Source organism: Oryx dammah, unplaced genomic scaffold, assembly GCF_014754425.2.
Source record: "Oryx dammah isolate SB20612 unplaced genomic scaffold, SCBI_Odam_1.1 HiC_scaffold_4, whole genome shotgun sequence".
Lineage (NCBI taxonomy): Eukaryota > Metazoa > Chordata > Mammalia > Artiodactyla > Bovidae > Oryx > Oryx dammah.
In genome coordinates, this window is record NW_024070188.1 from 7,242,302 (window position 1) to 7,260,857 (window position 18,556).

Here is an 18,556-nt window from a genome sequence, read left to right on the forward strand (position 1 = left end):
AAATTTAGTTCCTCAGTTGCAATAGCCATATTTCAAGGGCTCAATTGCCCTACGTGGCTAATGGCTACCATACTAAATAGTGCAGCTCCACATCGCTGTAAGGACTTTTGACATTTATTATGAGCTCTCAAGTGGAAGAGTTAGTCGCCCAGTCGTGTCTGACTCTTTGCAATCCCATTGACTATAGCCGACCAGGCTCCTCTGTTCACGGAATTCTCCAAGCAAAAATAATGGAGTGGGTAGCCATGCTCTCCTCCAAGGGATGTTCCTGACCCACAGATCAAATCCGGGTGTCTGCACTGCAGACAGATTCTTCACCGTCTGAGCCACCAGGGAAACCAAGTAAAGGAGTGACGGGATCTCAATGAAGTTGACTCTGCTCTGCTGGAGAAAAAACTGAAGTGAGGCCAGAAGCAAGGAGTCCAGCCAGGAGGCTACTACCATAACCAGGTGAGTGGTGAAGGTGTCTCAGACTAGGGTAGTAGTAGTGGAGGTGGAGAAAAGTGGTAGGATTCCAACATTACCTTGTTAGACCTGACACAATCTGCTTATGGATTAGATGTGGGATTAGGAATGACACCAAAGTCTTGGGCTTAAAAAAAAATTATGAATGTCTTTTACAGAGAAGATTTTGTAAGAAGCAGATTGAGAGCAGGAAGATTAGGGGCTATTTCACACATTCGAGTTTAGGCTTCTCCATCCATGGGATTCTCCAGGCAAGAATACTGGAGTGGATTGCCATTTCCTGCTCCAGAGGATCTTTCCGACCCAGGGATCGAACCGGGTCTCCCGCATTGGAGGCAGACACTTTAACCTCTGAGCCACCAGGGAAGCCTCTATAATATCTACTTTACACTGACCATGTTAAGTAGGCAGTGGATATGAATCTGGGGTTCAGGGGAGAGAGGTCTGCTGGAGTAATATATTTGGGAGTCATTAATGTTAGATGGTATTTTAAAATGTAAGAGTGGAGGCTATCACTGTAAAGTGTTAGCAGTAGTATTTTTAGAAAAATGCAAGTTTTGGGATTGGGTCCAAGAGCTCAACAAAAATTGGTGGCTCAGCGGTAAAGAATCCACCTGCCAAGCAGGAGACAGGAGCTCTGGTTTGGGAAGATTCCCCTGGAGAAGGAAACAGCAACCCATTCCACTATTCTTGCCTGGGAAATCCCATGGACAGAGGAGCCTTGCCGGCCACAGTCTGTGGGGTCACAAAAGAATAAGACACGACTTAGGGACTAAACAAGTTATCTTGTCTAAGCTCACTCTGCTCGCTTTACAACAGGCCAATGAATTGCAGAGGATGAGACAAGGAATACAACTTTATTCCGAGAGCTGACTGACCCAGAAAATAGCAGACTAATGTCTCAAAATAACCATCTTGTTGGGGTTTGGATGCCAGGTTCTTATATTGATCAGAGATGGGGGGAGGTGAGGAAACAAAATAAAAAGGCCATTAATCTTGCAGCTATCTCCTAGAATGGCAGGCCTCAGGCCGGGTATATGTTCCTCCTTCCTGCCATCTAGAGGTGGACAGGTCTCTGAACAAAGGCACTTTAACAGGCACAAGGGCATGATTCTCTGAGGTAAGCCATTATGTATGATTATAATAACAAAGCAAGGAAAAGCAAGTCCACGACAGTCCAACAGATTGGCTTTCCCCTGCAATAGCAGCAGCAGCAAAAGCAGGTGCTGGACTCAACAATTCAAAGGCAGGGATGAGCCAACCAGATACAGTAAATCATTTTGCTCTGGTGAAACAAAAATACAGAGCCAGAAGGTATTTTTAAAATGTACTCAGTAAGGAAGGGCTTTCAGGCTGGCCGGGTGGCTAGTCACGAGCTGGGAACGCGAGGGTTCAAAAGACAAGCTTTGGCGTTAACAAGGGATAGCTGCAATTGTTTCTTACACGTACACAAAACCGACCAATTTCTCCTACCATAGAGCATATGTCATTCTGCTGGTACAACAGGCATCTCGTTTCCAAGAAGGAGAGAAAGCATCGCCTCCTACCGCAAAGGAACTTAGCAGCCAAGCCAGCCCTCGCGGAGGATACTTGAGCTCTAAAGTGGGCTCGGAGTGGGGTTAGGGAGGCTGATAAGGCGAGTTCAAGCGTAGAATCTCGATGGGCAGGTGTGTTCTGCGCTGAATTCTGACAGAATGGGAGGACCTTGGCTTAAAGAAAAGGCAAAGCGTCATTTAAAGATAGTGGAAGGACTAAGGTTAGTGGAAACTGAAGGACAAAAAGCACCGAGACCTTTTTGAGCTGGCGGCAGGGCTGAAGGCATTGCGAACGACCCTCCCCTACCACATCCTCAGGCACCAAGGACCGGGAAGGACCAATAAGTGAGGCGGCGGAGGGGGCATAAAAAGGCCGACTCACCAGGCACCTTTAAGGTCCTGATGCTGAGAGCAGCGTCTGCGGGCCCTATCTCCCTCTCACACTAACTCCGCCCGGGAGTGGCTCCTAATGGGGCAAAACCCTGGCCCGATCTTTAAACCAAAAGGTGCCGAAAAGCTGGTCTATCCGCTCCTCGAACTTCCGGGGGGCGGAGCCGGTGGAGTCAGAACGGAAGACCCCTGCCGCGAGGGACGCTCGCCGAAAAAGGGGCGGTGCCGGCGCGCACCGACCAATCACAGCAGATGATTTCACGTGGCCAGCACTGGCCAATAGACGACCGCGTCGGTAGCGGCGGGGAAATTCAAACCTGTGTGTGGCGAGGGGCTGGAGTTCCCATCTTTTCTTCTCAGCTCCGCTTTTCCTCGGAGAGTCCTACCTTGGTGGCGAACGGAGGGGCGGAGGCGGCCGGGGTCTGTGGGCCCTTGAGCCGAGCCGCGCTGGCCGGTGAGCGGTGGGGACGAGGCGGGAGGTCCCCGAGCCTAGCAGAGGGCGTGGGGTGCGGCTCACAGGCCGGAGGGGGAGGGGCGGGCCCGCTGCCCCGGCCGGTTCTCCTGTTGGTGCCGGGGCTTGATTTGTCCAGGACCCAGGAGACGAGAGGTAGGTGTATGGACTTGGCTGGGAGAAGGGGCCTGCTAGGGCCTCTGCGGGAGACTCCCCTCTTTTGTGGTGTTTTAGAACCAGGAGAGGAGCCGGTGGCCGTGGTTCTGACAGTTACCTTTGGAACCTGGCTTCAGGGGGTGATACCAGGCACCGGCTTTGTCGCTCCTTTTCATTAACTATGGTCGGGGGCGGCGTTGATATCAGTGACCTTGGGTTACTGGATTGATGGGTGTGAGAATCATCACAAAGATGACATTGACGGGAAGAAAGACTGCGGACCCTTTGTGGACTAAACAAACATCAACACCGTGGAGATGGAACAAGTACTCAGTACTGTACAAATACTGTAGATTCTTGGTATGGGAATGATTAAGGTAGCACATCACCTTTCTGCCAGATATACAGAAGAATAAGCCTGCTGATATTCCATTTATGAATAAAGGGCTGTGATGTTGTATGTGTTGTGCTTTGTAACCATTTGCAACGTGCAAGTTTACTGACATAAAGCAGGTGAATAAAGGAATGGTTTTTATCATTGTCGAAAGGATTTTTTATGCCTATATGTTTCTACCAGAATCCAAGCAAATATACTATCACATTTTAAAAAAAAGACTGAATTTGCAGATGGCCCAGAGAAAATAATTCTGGAAAAAGAGTGAAAGGAAGGCATAGAAGAAAGTTTGAAAAGGGACAGCAACTTCCCTGTTGTGCAATGCCTTTTTGAAGTTCTGATGGAAAGAAGGAGCATACTGAATACTTACCTGTCGGAAACCTTACTGGACAGATTACAAAGACATGCAATTGTTTTTGTGCACATAGCTTCCCAAATACCACCCTGATAATATCTGTGTTGAGATGTGTTCGTTTAACTAATGTTTTAGTCTCCTGGGTTCTGAAAGGCTAGTTGCAACATTTTTTTTTTAAATGCTAGTAAAAGGAATTATGATTAGTTCGATTTCTTTTTTTCTTAGAAATGGAGGCTGAGGAGTTAAGTGGCAGAGAGTTGACAATTGATTCCATAATGAACAAAGTGAGAGATATTAAAAATAAATTTAAAAATGAAGATCTTACTGACGAGCTAAGCTTGAATAAAGCCTCCACTGATACTACAGGTGAGTTGCATTGTTTTGAGTGCCTTCTGAGGTAGAGGAAGAAAATGTTAACTGATTGATGCTCACCAATGAGAGCACGAACATTTTATGTTTTAATCCTTTTGTGTGAAAATAGTTCCACGATTTTCCACTTTCTTAAAAAAAGAAACAACACTATTTATTACAGTGTGCTCAAAGGTGGTTTTCTTACTCTTCCATTATTGGCAGCTGTCATTTCTGCTCATATGCTTGCCATCAATAGGTACTCCTTTTTTCCCCCCATATTTTGCTGCAATCTGAAAATGCCTCACTAAATACACCTTAATAAAACGGTGTATAAATTTAAGGCTAACCACACAATATATGATTTGAAGAACCTTTCTGTTACCCTCCCAGCACTCTTCCAGCCTTTCTTTCCTGTTCTCCTTTGCTCATTCTCTTTCAGCCGTAGCAGCTTCCTTACTGTGTCTCCTGTGTGTCAGACCAACCCCTACCCCAGTACCTTTGTTCTTGCTCTCTGCCCACTCTTAAACCTTCTTCAGGTTTTTCCTCAAATGTCTCCTCAGCAAGGCCCTCTCTAATCCATTTATTTATTTAATTAAACTTTTTATTTTGAACTGGGGTATAGCTGATTAACAACACTGTGATAGTTTCAGGTGGACAGCAAACGGGCTTAGCCACACATATACATGTATCCTTTCTCTCTCAAACTCCCCTCCCGTCCGTGCTGCAGCATAACATTGAGCAGAATTCCCTTTGCTATACAGTAGGTCCTAACCCACCTATTTAAAACAGCCACCTGTTGTGTTATTTTTCTCCACTGCAGTAATCGCCTCATGTCTCCTTTGTTGTTGTTCAGTCACCAAGTCATGTTCAATTCTTCACTACCTGCTGGACTGCTTCCCTGTCCCTCACCATCTCGCTGAGTTTGCCCAAGTTCATGTCATATCTCCTTTACTCATTTGTTTGTTGTCTGTCTACTCCACTAGGATGTGAGCTCCATGAGGGCATGGTTTTTATCAGTGGTGCTCTATCTACAGAACTAAGAATGGTTCCTGGCAAGTAGTGGGTACTTAAAATGTTTTTTGAATGATGAATGAGTGAAAATACCCAAAGTTTAATGTCTTAGTTTTATGAAAAGTATTAGCTCAGAAGCTGAACTCTTGACTATATTTTAGGTTGTTGAAAAAGTCACCTTTAGATACGTTTTGTTTTATTTATACTAACCATTCAATGGATGAGGGATTGGAAAGCAAAGGGAAGAATCTATCCATATAAACAGTCATGATGGCAGGTCATATTCCTTGAAACAACTTAGGAACTTATCATTTTGGTATTAAGCAAATTTTTTAATGGTGATAGAATAGACAGATACTTTACTTTGTGTATTTAAGTAGCACCAATGAAGGTTATGGCTTCCCTGGTGACTCAGTGGTAAAGAATCTGCCTGCCAATGCAGGAGATGTGAGTTTGATCCCCGGGTCAGAAAGATCCCCTGGAGAAGGAAATGGCAACGCACTCCCGTATTCTTGCCTGGGAAATCCCATGGACAGAGGAGCCTGGTAGGCTACAGTCCATGGGGTGACAAAAGAGTCGGACATGACTTAACAATAAAGCTTATTTACAATAGGGTAGATGAGTCCTTATTTAAAATCCTTAGCTTGCTCAAAACTGTGAATATGTAACATGATGATAAGTGGGATGTAAGACATTATAATACTGAGTAAGTAATACTTATATTAAACCTGGTTTCTAGATGAGAGGAATTTACCTATTTACCGTGCTGCATTGTAATACATGTTTAGCTCAAATGACTGCTGACATAATAGAGACAGGAAGTTTTGAACAGAGAGAGCACAGTGCATGAGAAATGCATCTGCATTTTTTAAGACTTTTTTAGAAAACTTGAAGACAAATTTGTTAGGGAAGTGATGGGAAATGAAACTGGAAAGTGAAGTTAAGATCAGAACAGATTATGGGTAAAAACAAAGTTCTGAATCTGTTCTGTTTTAGTAAAAAGCAAAAGCAGTAATTTTGTTTGTCAAAGCAAATATTTAGCCCTTGTTGAAGGTAACAAACTAAGTTTCTCTTAAAAATCTAAATTTAATAATGTTTAGTAATGACTAAAGTAACCTGACAAGGACACTGGCGTTAAATCACGTTGTCTTTTAAAATCTATTAACACCGAAGAAAATTAAAAATAAATTACAATGTGAAAATTATGGAGAAACGTGGGTAACTTGGAAGGAGAAAAAAGTGACCATAGGAGTTGCTTATCTTCTGTAAACTGGTTTTGTTTGATTGATTGAAAAGTAAATTGAGGAATATGGAGATAATATTGGATGGATAAGGTTGTAAAGAAGGTTATGTTAGGGCTAAGACCATACGTTTCTAAATTTTTAATAAGTCATTGATGAAGAATTTTCCAGGAAAGTTGGTACTGGTGGTGGTAGGACAGGCTGAGGTTTTCTTTGACTTGGTAGGATGCTAAAATAAAGTTAGGCTGCTACAGGATAGTTTTCTTAGACTGCATATGGTATTTTAAAGCTACTCATAAACATTTCCAAATTCTCTTTTCTTTAAAATATGCAGCTTTTTACAGTAAAACATACCTTCTTAAAAGGTATATATGCAGTAAATAAGTTGTTTACATTTACATGATTTGTTAAAGTTTTAAAAAATATTTTAAGGAGTTTGTGTGCATTTGTACTGAGAGTATAAATGATTACCTGTAATTTGAAAGAAAAGTGCAATTTGGTATTTGTTTTTTGACTTTCTTTTTTTGCTATATTTTGTCCCTTATTCAGATAACTCAGGAACTGTTAACCAAATAATGATGATGGCAAACAACCCAGAGGATTGGTTGAATTTGTTGCTCAAACTGGAGAAAAACAGTGTCCCTTTAAATGATGCCCTTTTAAATAAATTGATTGGTCATTACAACCAAGCAATTGAAGCACTTCCTCCAGATAAATATGGCCAAAATGAGAGTTTTGCTAGGATTCAAGTGAGATTTGCTGAACTAAAAGCGTAAGTATTAGCATTTTAATTGTATTAGCATTTTAATTGTATTCAGCCAACTATATTACATAACACGTAACTACATCACCAAAAGGTAAAATGAAAACATGTTGTCAGAACTACTTGTAAGAAGTTTAATATTTTTTTACCAAGTCTTTTTGTTTATAATTAACAAGTGAATTTGTAAACTTTCTTTACAATGTACATATTTCCACAAAAATTACATACTCTAGACTCCACCTAAAATTTTTTTTAAATTAACTTATTTAATTTTACAGACAGAAAAAACAATATTCTGTGTCTTCTGGGAAATAGGATGAGGAGTTATCAAACAGGCAACTGTGTTCTTTTTCTTAAAACTTAACTCTGAAATCTTTATTTCAGTATTCAAGAGCCAGATGATGCACGTGACTACTTCCAAATGGCCAGAGCAAACTGCAAGAAATTTGCTTTCGTGCATATATCTTTTGCACAGTTTGAACTATCACAAGGTAATCTGAAAATGTCAAGTCCAGATATTAAGTAAAAGATAACTTCCTATTGTAACTTAAATCATGTGTGTGAAATAGAAATAATGAGGCAAAAGGCATGAAAGTTGATCAGATGAAAATTCAGGGAAGGATGCTACGTAAGTGTACGAAATATTTGTTATACTAGCCCTTTCACTTGCACATTACACAAGTTAAACTGTTTAACATGAATTGTTACCAGAAATGAGAAATTGCTAGTTTGCTTATAAATAAAATGTGTGAGACTTGGAATAAATATTTTTGCCTGAGACTTAAAAAATTTTTTTCCTAGGTTCTGAAGAATATGTATCTGGGGAGTAAAGTTTGCTGAATTAAAATGACTGTTATTTTTTACTTTGTTAGGTAATTTCAAAAAAAGTAAGCAACTTCTTCATAAAGCTGTGGAATGTGGAGCAGTGCCACTTGAAATGCTGGAAATTGCCATTCAGAATTTAAACCTTCAGAAAAAGCAGCTGCTTTCAGAGGAGGAAAGGAAGAGCTTATCTGGTAAATATGTTTGTGTGTGCTAATACTTTTCTGTGGTGTTTAGTCCTGCAAAAAAAGGGATTCAGGATATTTTATAGAAAAATATTGTTTATTTAGAATGATCAAAATCTAAGGTTAAGTTTTAGATGTAAAGGCGGTGAGACTTGAAGAAGTAACAAAGTCATTACTCTCTTATTGGCATTTTTTTTTTCCGAGTTAAACTCTAATTAGTAACACATTAAAACAAGTCAGTAAAAACAGTAAGGTCCTGGGACTCCCCTGGTGGTCTGGAGATTGAGACTTCTGCTTCCACTGCAGGGATACAGGTTCAATCCCTGGTAGGGGAACTAGGATCCCATATGCCACAAAGCATGGCCAAAAAATAAATTAAAATTGATATCTACAAAAAAAAAATATGCTTTAAAGTAAAACAATAAGGTCCTAATGTATAGCACAGGGAACTATATTCAATATCTGCAATAAATAGCAATGGAAAAGAATATGAAAATGTGTATATATATATGTATATGTATGTGTAATTTAATTACTTTGCTGTACACCAGAAACTGACACAACATTGTAAATCAACTGTATTTCAATTAAGAAAACAAACAGGGACTCCCCTGGTGGTCCAGTGGTTAAGAATCTGCCCGGTAGTGCAGGGGACCCAGGTTCCATCCCTGGTTAGGGAGTTAAGATCCTACATACTGTGGGGCAGTTAAGCCTGTGAGCTTCAGGTACTGAGCCCTGGGTTCTCTGGAGCCCGCGCACCACAAGGGAAGATCCTGCATGACGCAGTGAGGATCCCATGTGCTGTAATGAAGACCCAAGGCAGCCAAATAAATAACAAACCAAGCAAACTTTATCTAGGCAAGCGAGTGAATCACCTTTTGCTGTTAGAAATAAGGAATGTGCCTTTACTCTGGGTAAACAGTTAAGTAATTATGAAACAATTATGAAGTATTGTTGGAGAATTAGCATCACAGCATCTTCATATCTGAATATCTTATTTAGGGACAAATATTTACTATGAGTTGACTGTTAAAGTATTATTTATGAGATTTTTTTTGTGTGTGTATTCCTTATGTCTTTACAAATTTAATTACAGTTTCAAAATGTTTACAGCATCTACAGTATCAAGTGTGCAAGAACCATTTCCCAATACACATGGACATTTACAGAATAGGAACATTAGTTGTGATTCTAAAGGACATACTAAAGCCTGGTTCTTATATGGGTAAGGAAACTGAATTCATTTTTAAAATATTCATCCTACATTTATATTATTTATACATCTGCATATATGTTTTCATGTTATAATAGTGTTTAGCAGTTGATGAAAATGCTTGTATCAATATTATTCTTTTAAAAATCGGTTTTTCTTTCTTTTTCTTTAGAGAGAACATCCCCCCTCAAGATGCAGAGATAGGCTATCGAAATCCCTTGAAACAAACAAACAAGGCTAAACGGGTAAGTTATTTTTTACTTTGATTAAAGCAGTAGTGGTGAGGTCTATGCTTATTTCCTAATTAGTTACTTAATCTTCCAAAACATTTTTAGTCATGCCCATTTGGAAGAGTCCCAGTTAACCTTCTAAGTAGCCCGGATTCCCATGAGAAGATGGATGTTTCAGTTGCACCACATTTTACTAAAAGGTATGTTTGAGTTTTAACTTTTGTTTTCAAAACTTGAAGACTGATGGCAAAATGATCATAAAGTCTCTTACTACATAAAAGTGGTTACAAGTACATTCTTATTTAGAATGAGCAATGAGTGGGAAATATGACTTTATTTTGCTTTTTCTCTCATTAAAAATATTCATTAAAGCAACTGTTAAAAAGTTAGGAAAAATAGAAGAAAAAGTATTGTTAATATGAAGCTTACAGGACTATGCACAGACTAGCCCAGCAGTAAAAACTCATGACATTTGAATCGCTTATGGTAGCCTCTCTGGTAAGACAGTCTAGTGTGTGTGTAAGTGTTCACTGGGGGTGGGAAGTCTGAAAACAATTTTCTCTGCGGCTAGTTCAAGGAAAAAGCAGCTATTGGTAGGAAAAATGATTAACTCACTCATTTGCTTCTGAGCCTAGGGCTTCAAGAAGTGGGGCAGGGTAGGTAGAGATGAAATATTGTCCACCACATCTGAAGTGTTCTCCTTCCTTCAGTTTGAAAAAAGAATCTCATAATCCAGTTTAGCTAAGAGTCTTCATTTTTCTGGTGTATTTTTAACTCTAACCACTGTTCATAACATTATTTCTAATGGAAAAGACTCCTGGATTCCACAGAATCATTTTGCCAGTAAACTTTAGAGATAAAACATTGGTGTCTTCTCTACTTAAATGCTTATTACACTTAAGGTTTGACTGAATATTGATATTAAAGAGGATTTTGGATATCAAGGTTAAGCTCTAAAAGTCTTATCAGGTGACTATTTTCCAGTCATCTTCAAGTACTAGCTCAAGAATAAAGGAGACTTTCTCCACTCTAAAAAAAAAAAAAGAACAAAAAGCCATTTTCTTGGTGCTTGTATTGATAAACTGAGCTAGGCACTGTGGAGGCCAATAGGAGGGTCTACACCCTAGTTCTTATCCTTAAAGCTATTTTCAACCTGAAATGTAGTTTAATCTACACACTGCTGTTTCCTTATTCTTTCTCATATTCATGCCTTGACTCCAGCTGTTAATTGTTATGGAATAGGGGAGGCAGTCACCTGCTTACTGCTCATCTCTGTCACTTTTGTCACTGCCCACAACCTGATTTAGTCACATTTATATTGGAATCTTGTTATTGTTAAAAACACCTTTTCAAGTGATTTTTCCAGTTAAAAGATGTACCTATTTAAAAACATAACTTTAAAATGAAAAAGATTAAATGACTTTGCTAATTCTAAAAAATAATGCTAATAATAAATAAAATGAAAAAGATAATACCCTGAATACCCTGAAATGATTGATTTCAAATTAAACAATTGTTTTGTTTCATGGTAACAGACATATCTCTGGGTCAGAGTGCCGAGATACAATCACACCTGGATCTAAATCAAGTGGAAATGATTCCAGCGAATTGAGACATTTAAAGGTTTTTCCATTTTCAAATCTTTATCTGGAGCAAGGGTTCCTGACCTGGGGTTCGTGGAGCTTTTTCTGGGGAAGGGATCCATGATTTATGTATCTCCAACAGTGTTCCTAAACCCCAGGAGAGGTCGGGCCACTAATGGGAAGTGACACAGAAGTCCTAAACTGTTTCTCCTCAGTGGAAGTGGGAGGGCAAGGAATGACCGTCTTCTGTTGAAGCAATATTTATTATATAGTGTTTAAGCAGGTTAGTTGGCCTGGGTTTGGGAATAATGGGGCAAGCATTGTCCCTCAGCTTTTGTTTCTTGGTGTGTTGAATCATGTGATCTGACAGAGCAAATTAGACAAAAATGAGAGGGTGTCTTTGTGGTGGGGCAGAGGTGAGGGCTTTAAGATAATCAATCCTGACGTCTTGATATGGCAGACACGTGAACTTCCAAGCCAGGAAGTAGCTTTAGTCCCTGGTGCACTGATTTTTAGGGGTTATACTATTCTTACTGAAGTTCAGTTAGACCCTTGGCATCATACTGTGGGTCTTTTCAGTTTTACATTCTTTGTAATTTCTCTCTCTCTTTCATGATACATCCTTTTAAATGAGTTTAACTAATTTACAGCTATCTTAGGGAATAGCACATAGTTGTGTCAGGAGTTTACTTTTGGGATTTAGAATAAGTACTGTCTCAGACTTCTACAAATCTTAATTTTGACCAATGCTGTTATTTTGGTGATAATATAGTAACAAAATAGTGAAGCATGTTTTATGTTGAATTTAAGCTTTCTAACCTCTCTTTGTAAGTGAATATGTCATATTATTTGATAATATGTCTCCTGAAAGCAAATTGGCTAAATCTATCATTATGGCCATTCCCATTGCTCTAGTCAATAATTGAAGAAGTTATTTTTGTTGGAAATTTGTGAGTCTACATATAATTATGATAATTTTCCTAGCAGTCTTTTCATATAGATGAGACTCTAGTATGTTGAACACTAAGATTAGTACTACTTCTGTTTTTAAGACTTTGTCTTACATCAAATCAAAATAAAATCTTACTCTATGTAGTCTGTTCAAAATATTCGTTCCAAGGAACCTGTGATGTCAGATGAGAAGAGTTCTGAACTTATTACTGATTCAGTAACCCTGAAGAATAAAAGTGAATCAAGTTTTCTAACAAAATTAGAAGGTAAGAGTGACAAAATAGACTACCTCTTTAATTAAGAGAACCACTTTTTTACTTGTGAAAGTTGACCAGCCCCCTAACAATTGCCATGGAAGAGTAGGTCCCTTTATCTTGTGTTTTGGTTAAATTCTATACAGCATATGAAAAGCATTAAATTCTATAGCAGAGGATTTAAAAGGTGTGTAAAAGAATAGAGGGAAAATTCAATGGCATTGAGTCAGTTTTCTCAGTTGGCTTGAGAAATATTTGGGAAAGCACATGGAAGGTATATTTATATGACAATTCTCTCTTTCCTCTTTTGTCAGACATTTGCTTTTCCACTATATGTGTACTATGGTGAATATTCTAAGAGCATATAAATGAATGAGATAGGTTTTAGCCCTGAAAGTCCCATGTCTCAGGAAACCCTGAAAACTGGGATGCCATTTTTTTGATTGGGACCATCAGCATTCCTTGATACCTGCAGGGAATTGTTTCCAGGATCCCCCACGGATGCTCAGATTCTAGAATGCTCAAGTCCTTTATATATATATATAAAATGATGTAGTATAGTCAGTTCTGTGGAACCTGTAGATATAAAGGGCCAACTATAGATTCCTTTTCCTGATATTTGGGGGAAATGATTTTATTTTATATTTTCATGGCATCTGTTACAAACTGATATGATTGAAAAAGCATCTTTACCAAAAATACTTGTTTATAGTACTGATCTGGCACCTAATTTAATGCTAAGTGAATGCTTATTGAGTACCCACACTATGTTAATGGTATTTTATTATGTAGTAAAATTTACAATCAGAAAACTACCCAAAGCATAAGAATACAGCCCAGTGAAATATCATTTCTTTCACATGCGTTTCTGTCAAGTATGTTCAGGGTAGGGTAGTCAGGTTCACAGGAACTGTATACATTCAGCTCAGCGATAGTGCCAAGCAGTTTTCCAAAGTGTTGTGTTTGACCAGCACTTACATTGGCTCTTACTCCATATTCTTCCCAATCATTTTATTGTTGGTTTTTAATGTTACACATTCTGATTCTGCTAAGTAATGGTTCATTGTGGTTTTAATTTGCATTTTCCTGTTGTCTAATGATGTTGAATGCCTCTTTGTGTTTATTGGCCATTTGGGTATCACCGATTTTTCTATTGAGTGTTCTTTTTTTTTTCTCAATGATTTTTTGGTCTAGACACAGTTCCTTTGTTGGGTACATGTGTTACAAATAACTTCTCCCATAATGTGGTGGAGACTTGATTAAATTTTAAATTAATCATGCATTTTAATTTATCAGTCTTTTCCTTTGTGGTGAATGTTTCCTTTGTCTTTTAACAAATCTTCCTACTCCAAGATCATAAAGATATTTCTATATGTTTTGGAAGGTATCATTTTACCTTTAACATTTAGACTTGTATTCTACTTGAATTTAATATTTATGTATGGTTAAGATGAAGGGGCAGGATTCATTTTTTCTTCTCCATGTAGATATCTAGTAGACTCCAGCAGCATTTATTGAAAAGACCCTTTTCCCCCCCTCAGTGAATTGTTATAAGTTAGATGAGTCTGTTTGTGATGTCTGGTTTTTGGATAGTTCTCTGTTCCATAGTCCTTTTATGACTTTGTGCTAATTCTGTCTTATTGAAGTCAGTCTTCATATCTGTCATTGTAAATCTTCCAACTTGTTTCTTTGTTACAGACTATTTTAGTTATTCTAAGCCTTTTGGATTTCCATATAAATGTTAGAATCTGTCAGATTCCTTTTTTTTTTAAAATCGTAGTTTGTTTGAGTTCTAGTGGGACAAGTTGACATCTTAACAAATAAATTTTCTAGTCCTCTAACCTAGCATACCCCTTCATTCATTTAAGTAGTCTTTAAAACATTATTGAAAAAATTGTTTCCTGTATAGAGATTTTGCATTTCTTTTGCTAGAGATATACCTAGATATTTGATATTTTTGATAATACAATGATGAGATCTTTAAAAAAAATTTTATCCTTTGCTTCTTTGTTGCTAGTATATAAAACTACAACTGATTTTTAACTATTGTTCTCGTTTATAGAGACATTGCTAAAATCACTGTTTACATCTAATATTTGCCTATGAATTCTTTCATGTTGTTCAAAAATAATATAACATTTTTTTTCTTCCAATCCTTTTACTTTAATTTCTTTGCACTTATAACCTCTAGAATAATGGTGAATAGAAAGAATTGATAGGTGGCATTTTTCATTCCTTAGAGAGATACTTTCACTGTTTTACCCTTGTATAGTAACTGGCTTAGAGTCTTAAAGCTGTTCTTTATCATATATCAAAAGAGATTGAGGTTAACAGTTTTTTTGTGACTGAATGTTGAATTTTATGAGATACCTTTTCTGTGTTTATTGAGTCGGTCATGTACTTTTTTTATTATTATGCCAAATTAATTTTCATTGTTAGGCAAACTTTACTTTTAGGAATAAACACAGCTTGGTCATAATTTATTGTACCTTTTGTATATCACTTGCAAATATTTTGTTTAGAATTTTTGCATTTGTCATGATAGAGATGGAATAGTGACACTCATAAAATAGTCAGTATTGTTGAGTCTCTTTTGTTCAGAGACCCTTAAGATAGTAAATTACAGGCTAACTTAAGGTAAAATTTTTGTTAAAAAAACTAGATCTATGAAAAGTGGTGAACTGGCTTTTATTAGACTTTATGATATATGTTTTTGGACTTTTGTATATTTATTTCTTTGTTTTCTGGTAAAAAACAGAAGTATTTAAACTGAGAATAGTCTCTGATAAAGCTCTAGATAACAACCTAGGAAGATGGCTGTTGCAGCTTTGTAAAGTTGACTTATTAAAAGCAAATTGTCAGTAGCTGGCTAAAGCTTTTAATTTCTGTTTTTAAGAGCAAAACACTAACACAGTTTGTAACATGTTCTGTTGTTTAGGTTTAATTTTGTTATTATCCAATATTCTTGCCCATTAATGACAACAATAAATGCAATTGCAGAAACTAAAGAACATCAAGAACTAAAGGTTCCAGAAAGTGATCTGAAACAACGGCAATCAAAGAGAAGGTCTGAATGTGCAAACCAGAATGCTGCTGCACCTTCCAGTCAGCGGCAGGTTCCAGAGGTAACCCCCAAAGTTGATACAGAGGTAACTTTCTTTTCCACATCAAGTGTAGTATTTTTCATAATGTGATGATCATGTTAAATGTTTTCTTCTTGTATTAAATTCTTTAGTGGAGTAGTTTGCTCAGAAGTATGTGTGTGTGTGTTTTAAATTCACAAAACAATGATCAGTAACAAACTAAACAATAGGTTTAGTTTAGTAACAGTATATATCAAGCTGAATTCTTTTCTGCTTTCAATAGTATTTCTAGATTGCTGGTAGACTGGTGCAGAGGTCAGCAAACTATAGCCTAGGAGCCAAATCTCGTTCCCAGCCTAAATCTAAACACTTTTTGGGAACACAGCTATGTCCATTTATTTACTTACTGTCTTTGCCTGTTTTTGAACTATAAAAGCAGAACTAAGTAATTGCAACAGAAACCTCATGGATAAAATAGAAAAATACAGACTAGATAATGTGAATTCATAACAAGTTGAATGATCATTCCCCATGGCTGGGGTTTATTTCAGAAGAAAGAATCTATTAGAGAGATACATCTGAATATAGTCCTTGGTCATACTCTCCTTAAAATTAATTTTCAATTGTAGTCTCACTCAGCAGTTCTGAAATATTTCAGTCTTGGGATCCTCTTTTATATTCTTAATTGTTGAAGCCCCTAGAGAACTTTGGTTTATGTAGGCTATGTTGATCTCTTTTTGCTATATTAGAAAGTAAAACCAATAAATTTTTAAAGTATTTGCTAATTTATTAAAAATATCAATAATAAGCAGATTACATGTAAATAATACTGTTATGAAAAAAGTGTTTTGTTTATTGAGGTATAATTGATATATAATGTATTAGTTTTAGGTATATGACATTATGATTCAATATTTGTATATACAGTTGACCCTTGCACGACATGGGTTTGAACTATGTGGGAACTTATACATGGATATTTTTTTCAGTACATATGTATTATAGTACAACATGATTTTCTGTTGATTGACTCTGAGGATGTGGAATAGTGGATACAGAACTCCAACTGTAAAGTTATACATGAATTTTTGACTTTGTGGGTAGTCAGTGCCCCTAACCTCTGAGCTGTTCAGGAATCAACTATATTGCGAAATGATCACCACAGTAAGTCTAGTTAGCATTCATCACCATACCTAATTACACATTTTTTCTTCTGATGAGAATTTTTGGTATCTATTCACTTAGCAACTTTCAAATGTGCAATACAGTATTATTAATTATAGTCACCACATTGTGCATTACGTCCCAATGATTGATTTATTTTGTAACTGGAAGCTTGTACCTTTGATCCTCTTTATCCATCTCCACTCCTCCCACCCACACCCCTTGGCGAGCCCCAAACTATCCGTGAACTTGGTCTTCTGCTTTTTTCCCCTCCAGATTTTGCATGTAAGTGATATAATGCAGTATTTGTCTTTCTCTGGCTATTTCACTTAGTATGATGTCTTCAAGATCCATCTGTGTTGTCACAAATGGCAAGATTTCATACCTTTTATGGCTGAATAATAGTCCATTGTATATATGTACCATATTTTCTTTATCCCTTCAGCCATCAGTGAATATTTAGATTGTTTCTGTTTCTTAGCTGTCATACATACTGCTGCTATGAACATGAGAGTACAGACATCTTTTCAAGTTAGTGTTTTCCTTTCTTTGGATACATACCTAGAAGTAGAATTGCTAGGTCATATGGTAGTTCTGTTTTTAATTTTTTGAGGATCTTCCATACTAGTTTCTACAGTGGCTGCACTAATATACATTTTCACCAACCCTGCACAAGACTTCCGTTTTTTCCACATCCTTGGCAACACTTGTTATTTCTTATCTTTATAATAATAGACATTCTGACAGGTATGGGGTGATCCATTATTGTGGTTTTGATTTACGTTTCCCTCATGATTGGTTATGTTGAACTTCTTTTCATATCCATTGGATATTTATATGTCTTCTGTGGAAAAAATATCTAATCAAGTCCTTTGTCCATTTTTAAGTCGGTTATTTGATTTTTGCTATTGAGTTGTAATGAGTTCCTTGTTTATTTTGGATACTAACCTCTTAATGGATATGTGGTTTGCAAATATTTTCTCCCATTTCATAGACTGTCTTTTTTATTTCGTTGATGGTTTCCTTTGCTGTGCAGCATTCTAGTTTGATGTAGTCCTATTTGTTTATCTTTGCTTTTGTCTTTACATTTGGTGTCTGATCCAAAAATTCATTGCCAATACCCGTGTTAAGGAGCTTAACACCCAAGTTTTCTTCTAGAAGGTTTAATGTTTTAAGGTCTTACATTCAAGTCTTTAATTCATTTTGAGTTAATTGTTGTGTGTAGTGTGAGAAAGTAGTCCAGTTTCATTGTTTTCCAAGTGCCTGTCCAGTCTGAAGACCATTGATCTATGTCTGTTTCTTGCAAATATCATATTGTCTTGAATACTGTAACTTTGTAATATGGTTTGAAATTAGGGAGTGTGGTGCCTCCAGCTTTGTTCTTTCTCAAGATTGCTTTGGGTATTGCAAACTTTTGTGATTCTATGCAAATTTAAGATTGTTCTATTTCTGTGAAAAATGCCTTAGGAATTTTGATAGGGATGGCATTGTATCTATAGATTACTTTGGGTAATATGGTCATTTTAACAATATTCTTCCAATCAATGAGCACGAAATATCTTTCCATTTATTTGTGTCTTCTTCAGTTTAAGAAGACATCAGTGTCTTACAGTTTTCAGTATACTAGTGTTTCACTTACTTGGTTAAATTTGTTCTTAGGTACTTTATTATTTTTGATGGGATTGTTTTCTTAATTTCCCTTTCTGATAGTTTATTGTCAAGGTATAGAAATGTAACAGATTTTTGTATATTGATTTTGTTTCCTGCAACTTTACTGAATTTGTTAATTTTTTCTAACAGGTTCTTTGTGTGTGTGTGTGGCATCTTTAGGGATTTCTGCATATAATATGTTATCTGCAGATAGTGACAGTTTTACTCTTTCCTTTTCAATTCTGATACCTTTTATTTCAGCTTCTTGTCTACTTGCTGTGGCTAGAATTTCCAATACCATTTTAAGTA

At 37.1% G+C, this 18,556-nt stretch overlaps 1 protein-coding gene across 4 annotated transcripts in view; it reads left to right on the forward strand.

Moving 5' to 3' along the window:
* The first annotated feature begins 2,680 nt into the window (after nt 1-2,680).
* TTK (TTK protein kinase) overlaps nt 2,681-18,556 on the forward strand; it is a 41,981-nt gene continuing 26,105 nt past the window's right edge. For 2 of the 4 annotated variants that reach the window (XM_040239083.1, XM_040239084.1), the window contains exons 1-11: nt 2,682-2,844; nt 3,972-4,112; nt 6,899-7,121; nt 7,497-7,603; nt 7,985-8,128; nt 9,233-9,344; nt 9,505-9,577; nt 9,668-9,762; nt 11,098-11,185; nt 12,266-12,362; nt 15,351-15,475. In XM_040239083.1, the coding sequence (XP_040095017.1) occupies nt 3,974-4,112; nt 6,899-7,121; nt 7,497-7,603; nt 7,985-8,128; nt 9,233-9,344; nt 9,505-9,577; nt 9,668-9,762; nt 11,098-11,185; nt 12,266-12,362; nt 15,351-15,475 (1,203 nt within the window). In that variant the 5' untranslated portion in view covers nt 2,682-2,844; nt 3,972-3,973. Of the gene's footprint in view, nt 2,845-3,971; nt 4,113-6,898; nt 7,122-7,496; nt 7,604-7,984; nt 8,129-9,232; nt 9,345-9,504; nt 9,578-9,667; nt 9,763-11,097; nt 11,186-12,241; nt 12,363-15,350; nt 15,476-18,556 lie in introns of all 4 variants that reach the window. The other 2 variants (XM_040239081.1, XM_040239082.1) reach the window with 2 other exon arrangements.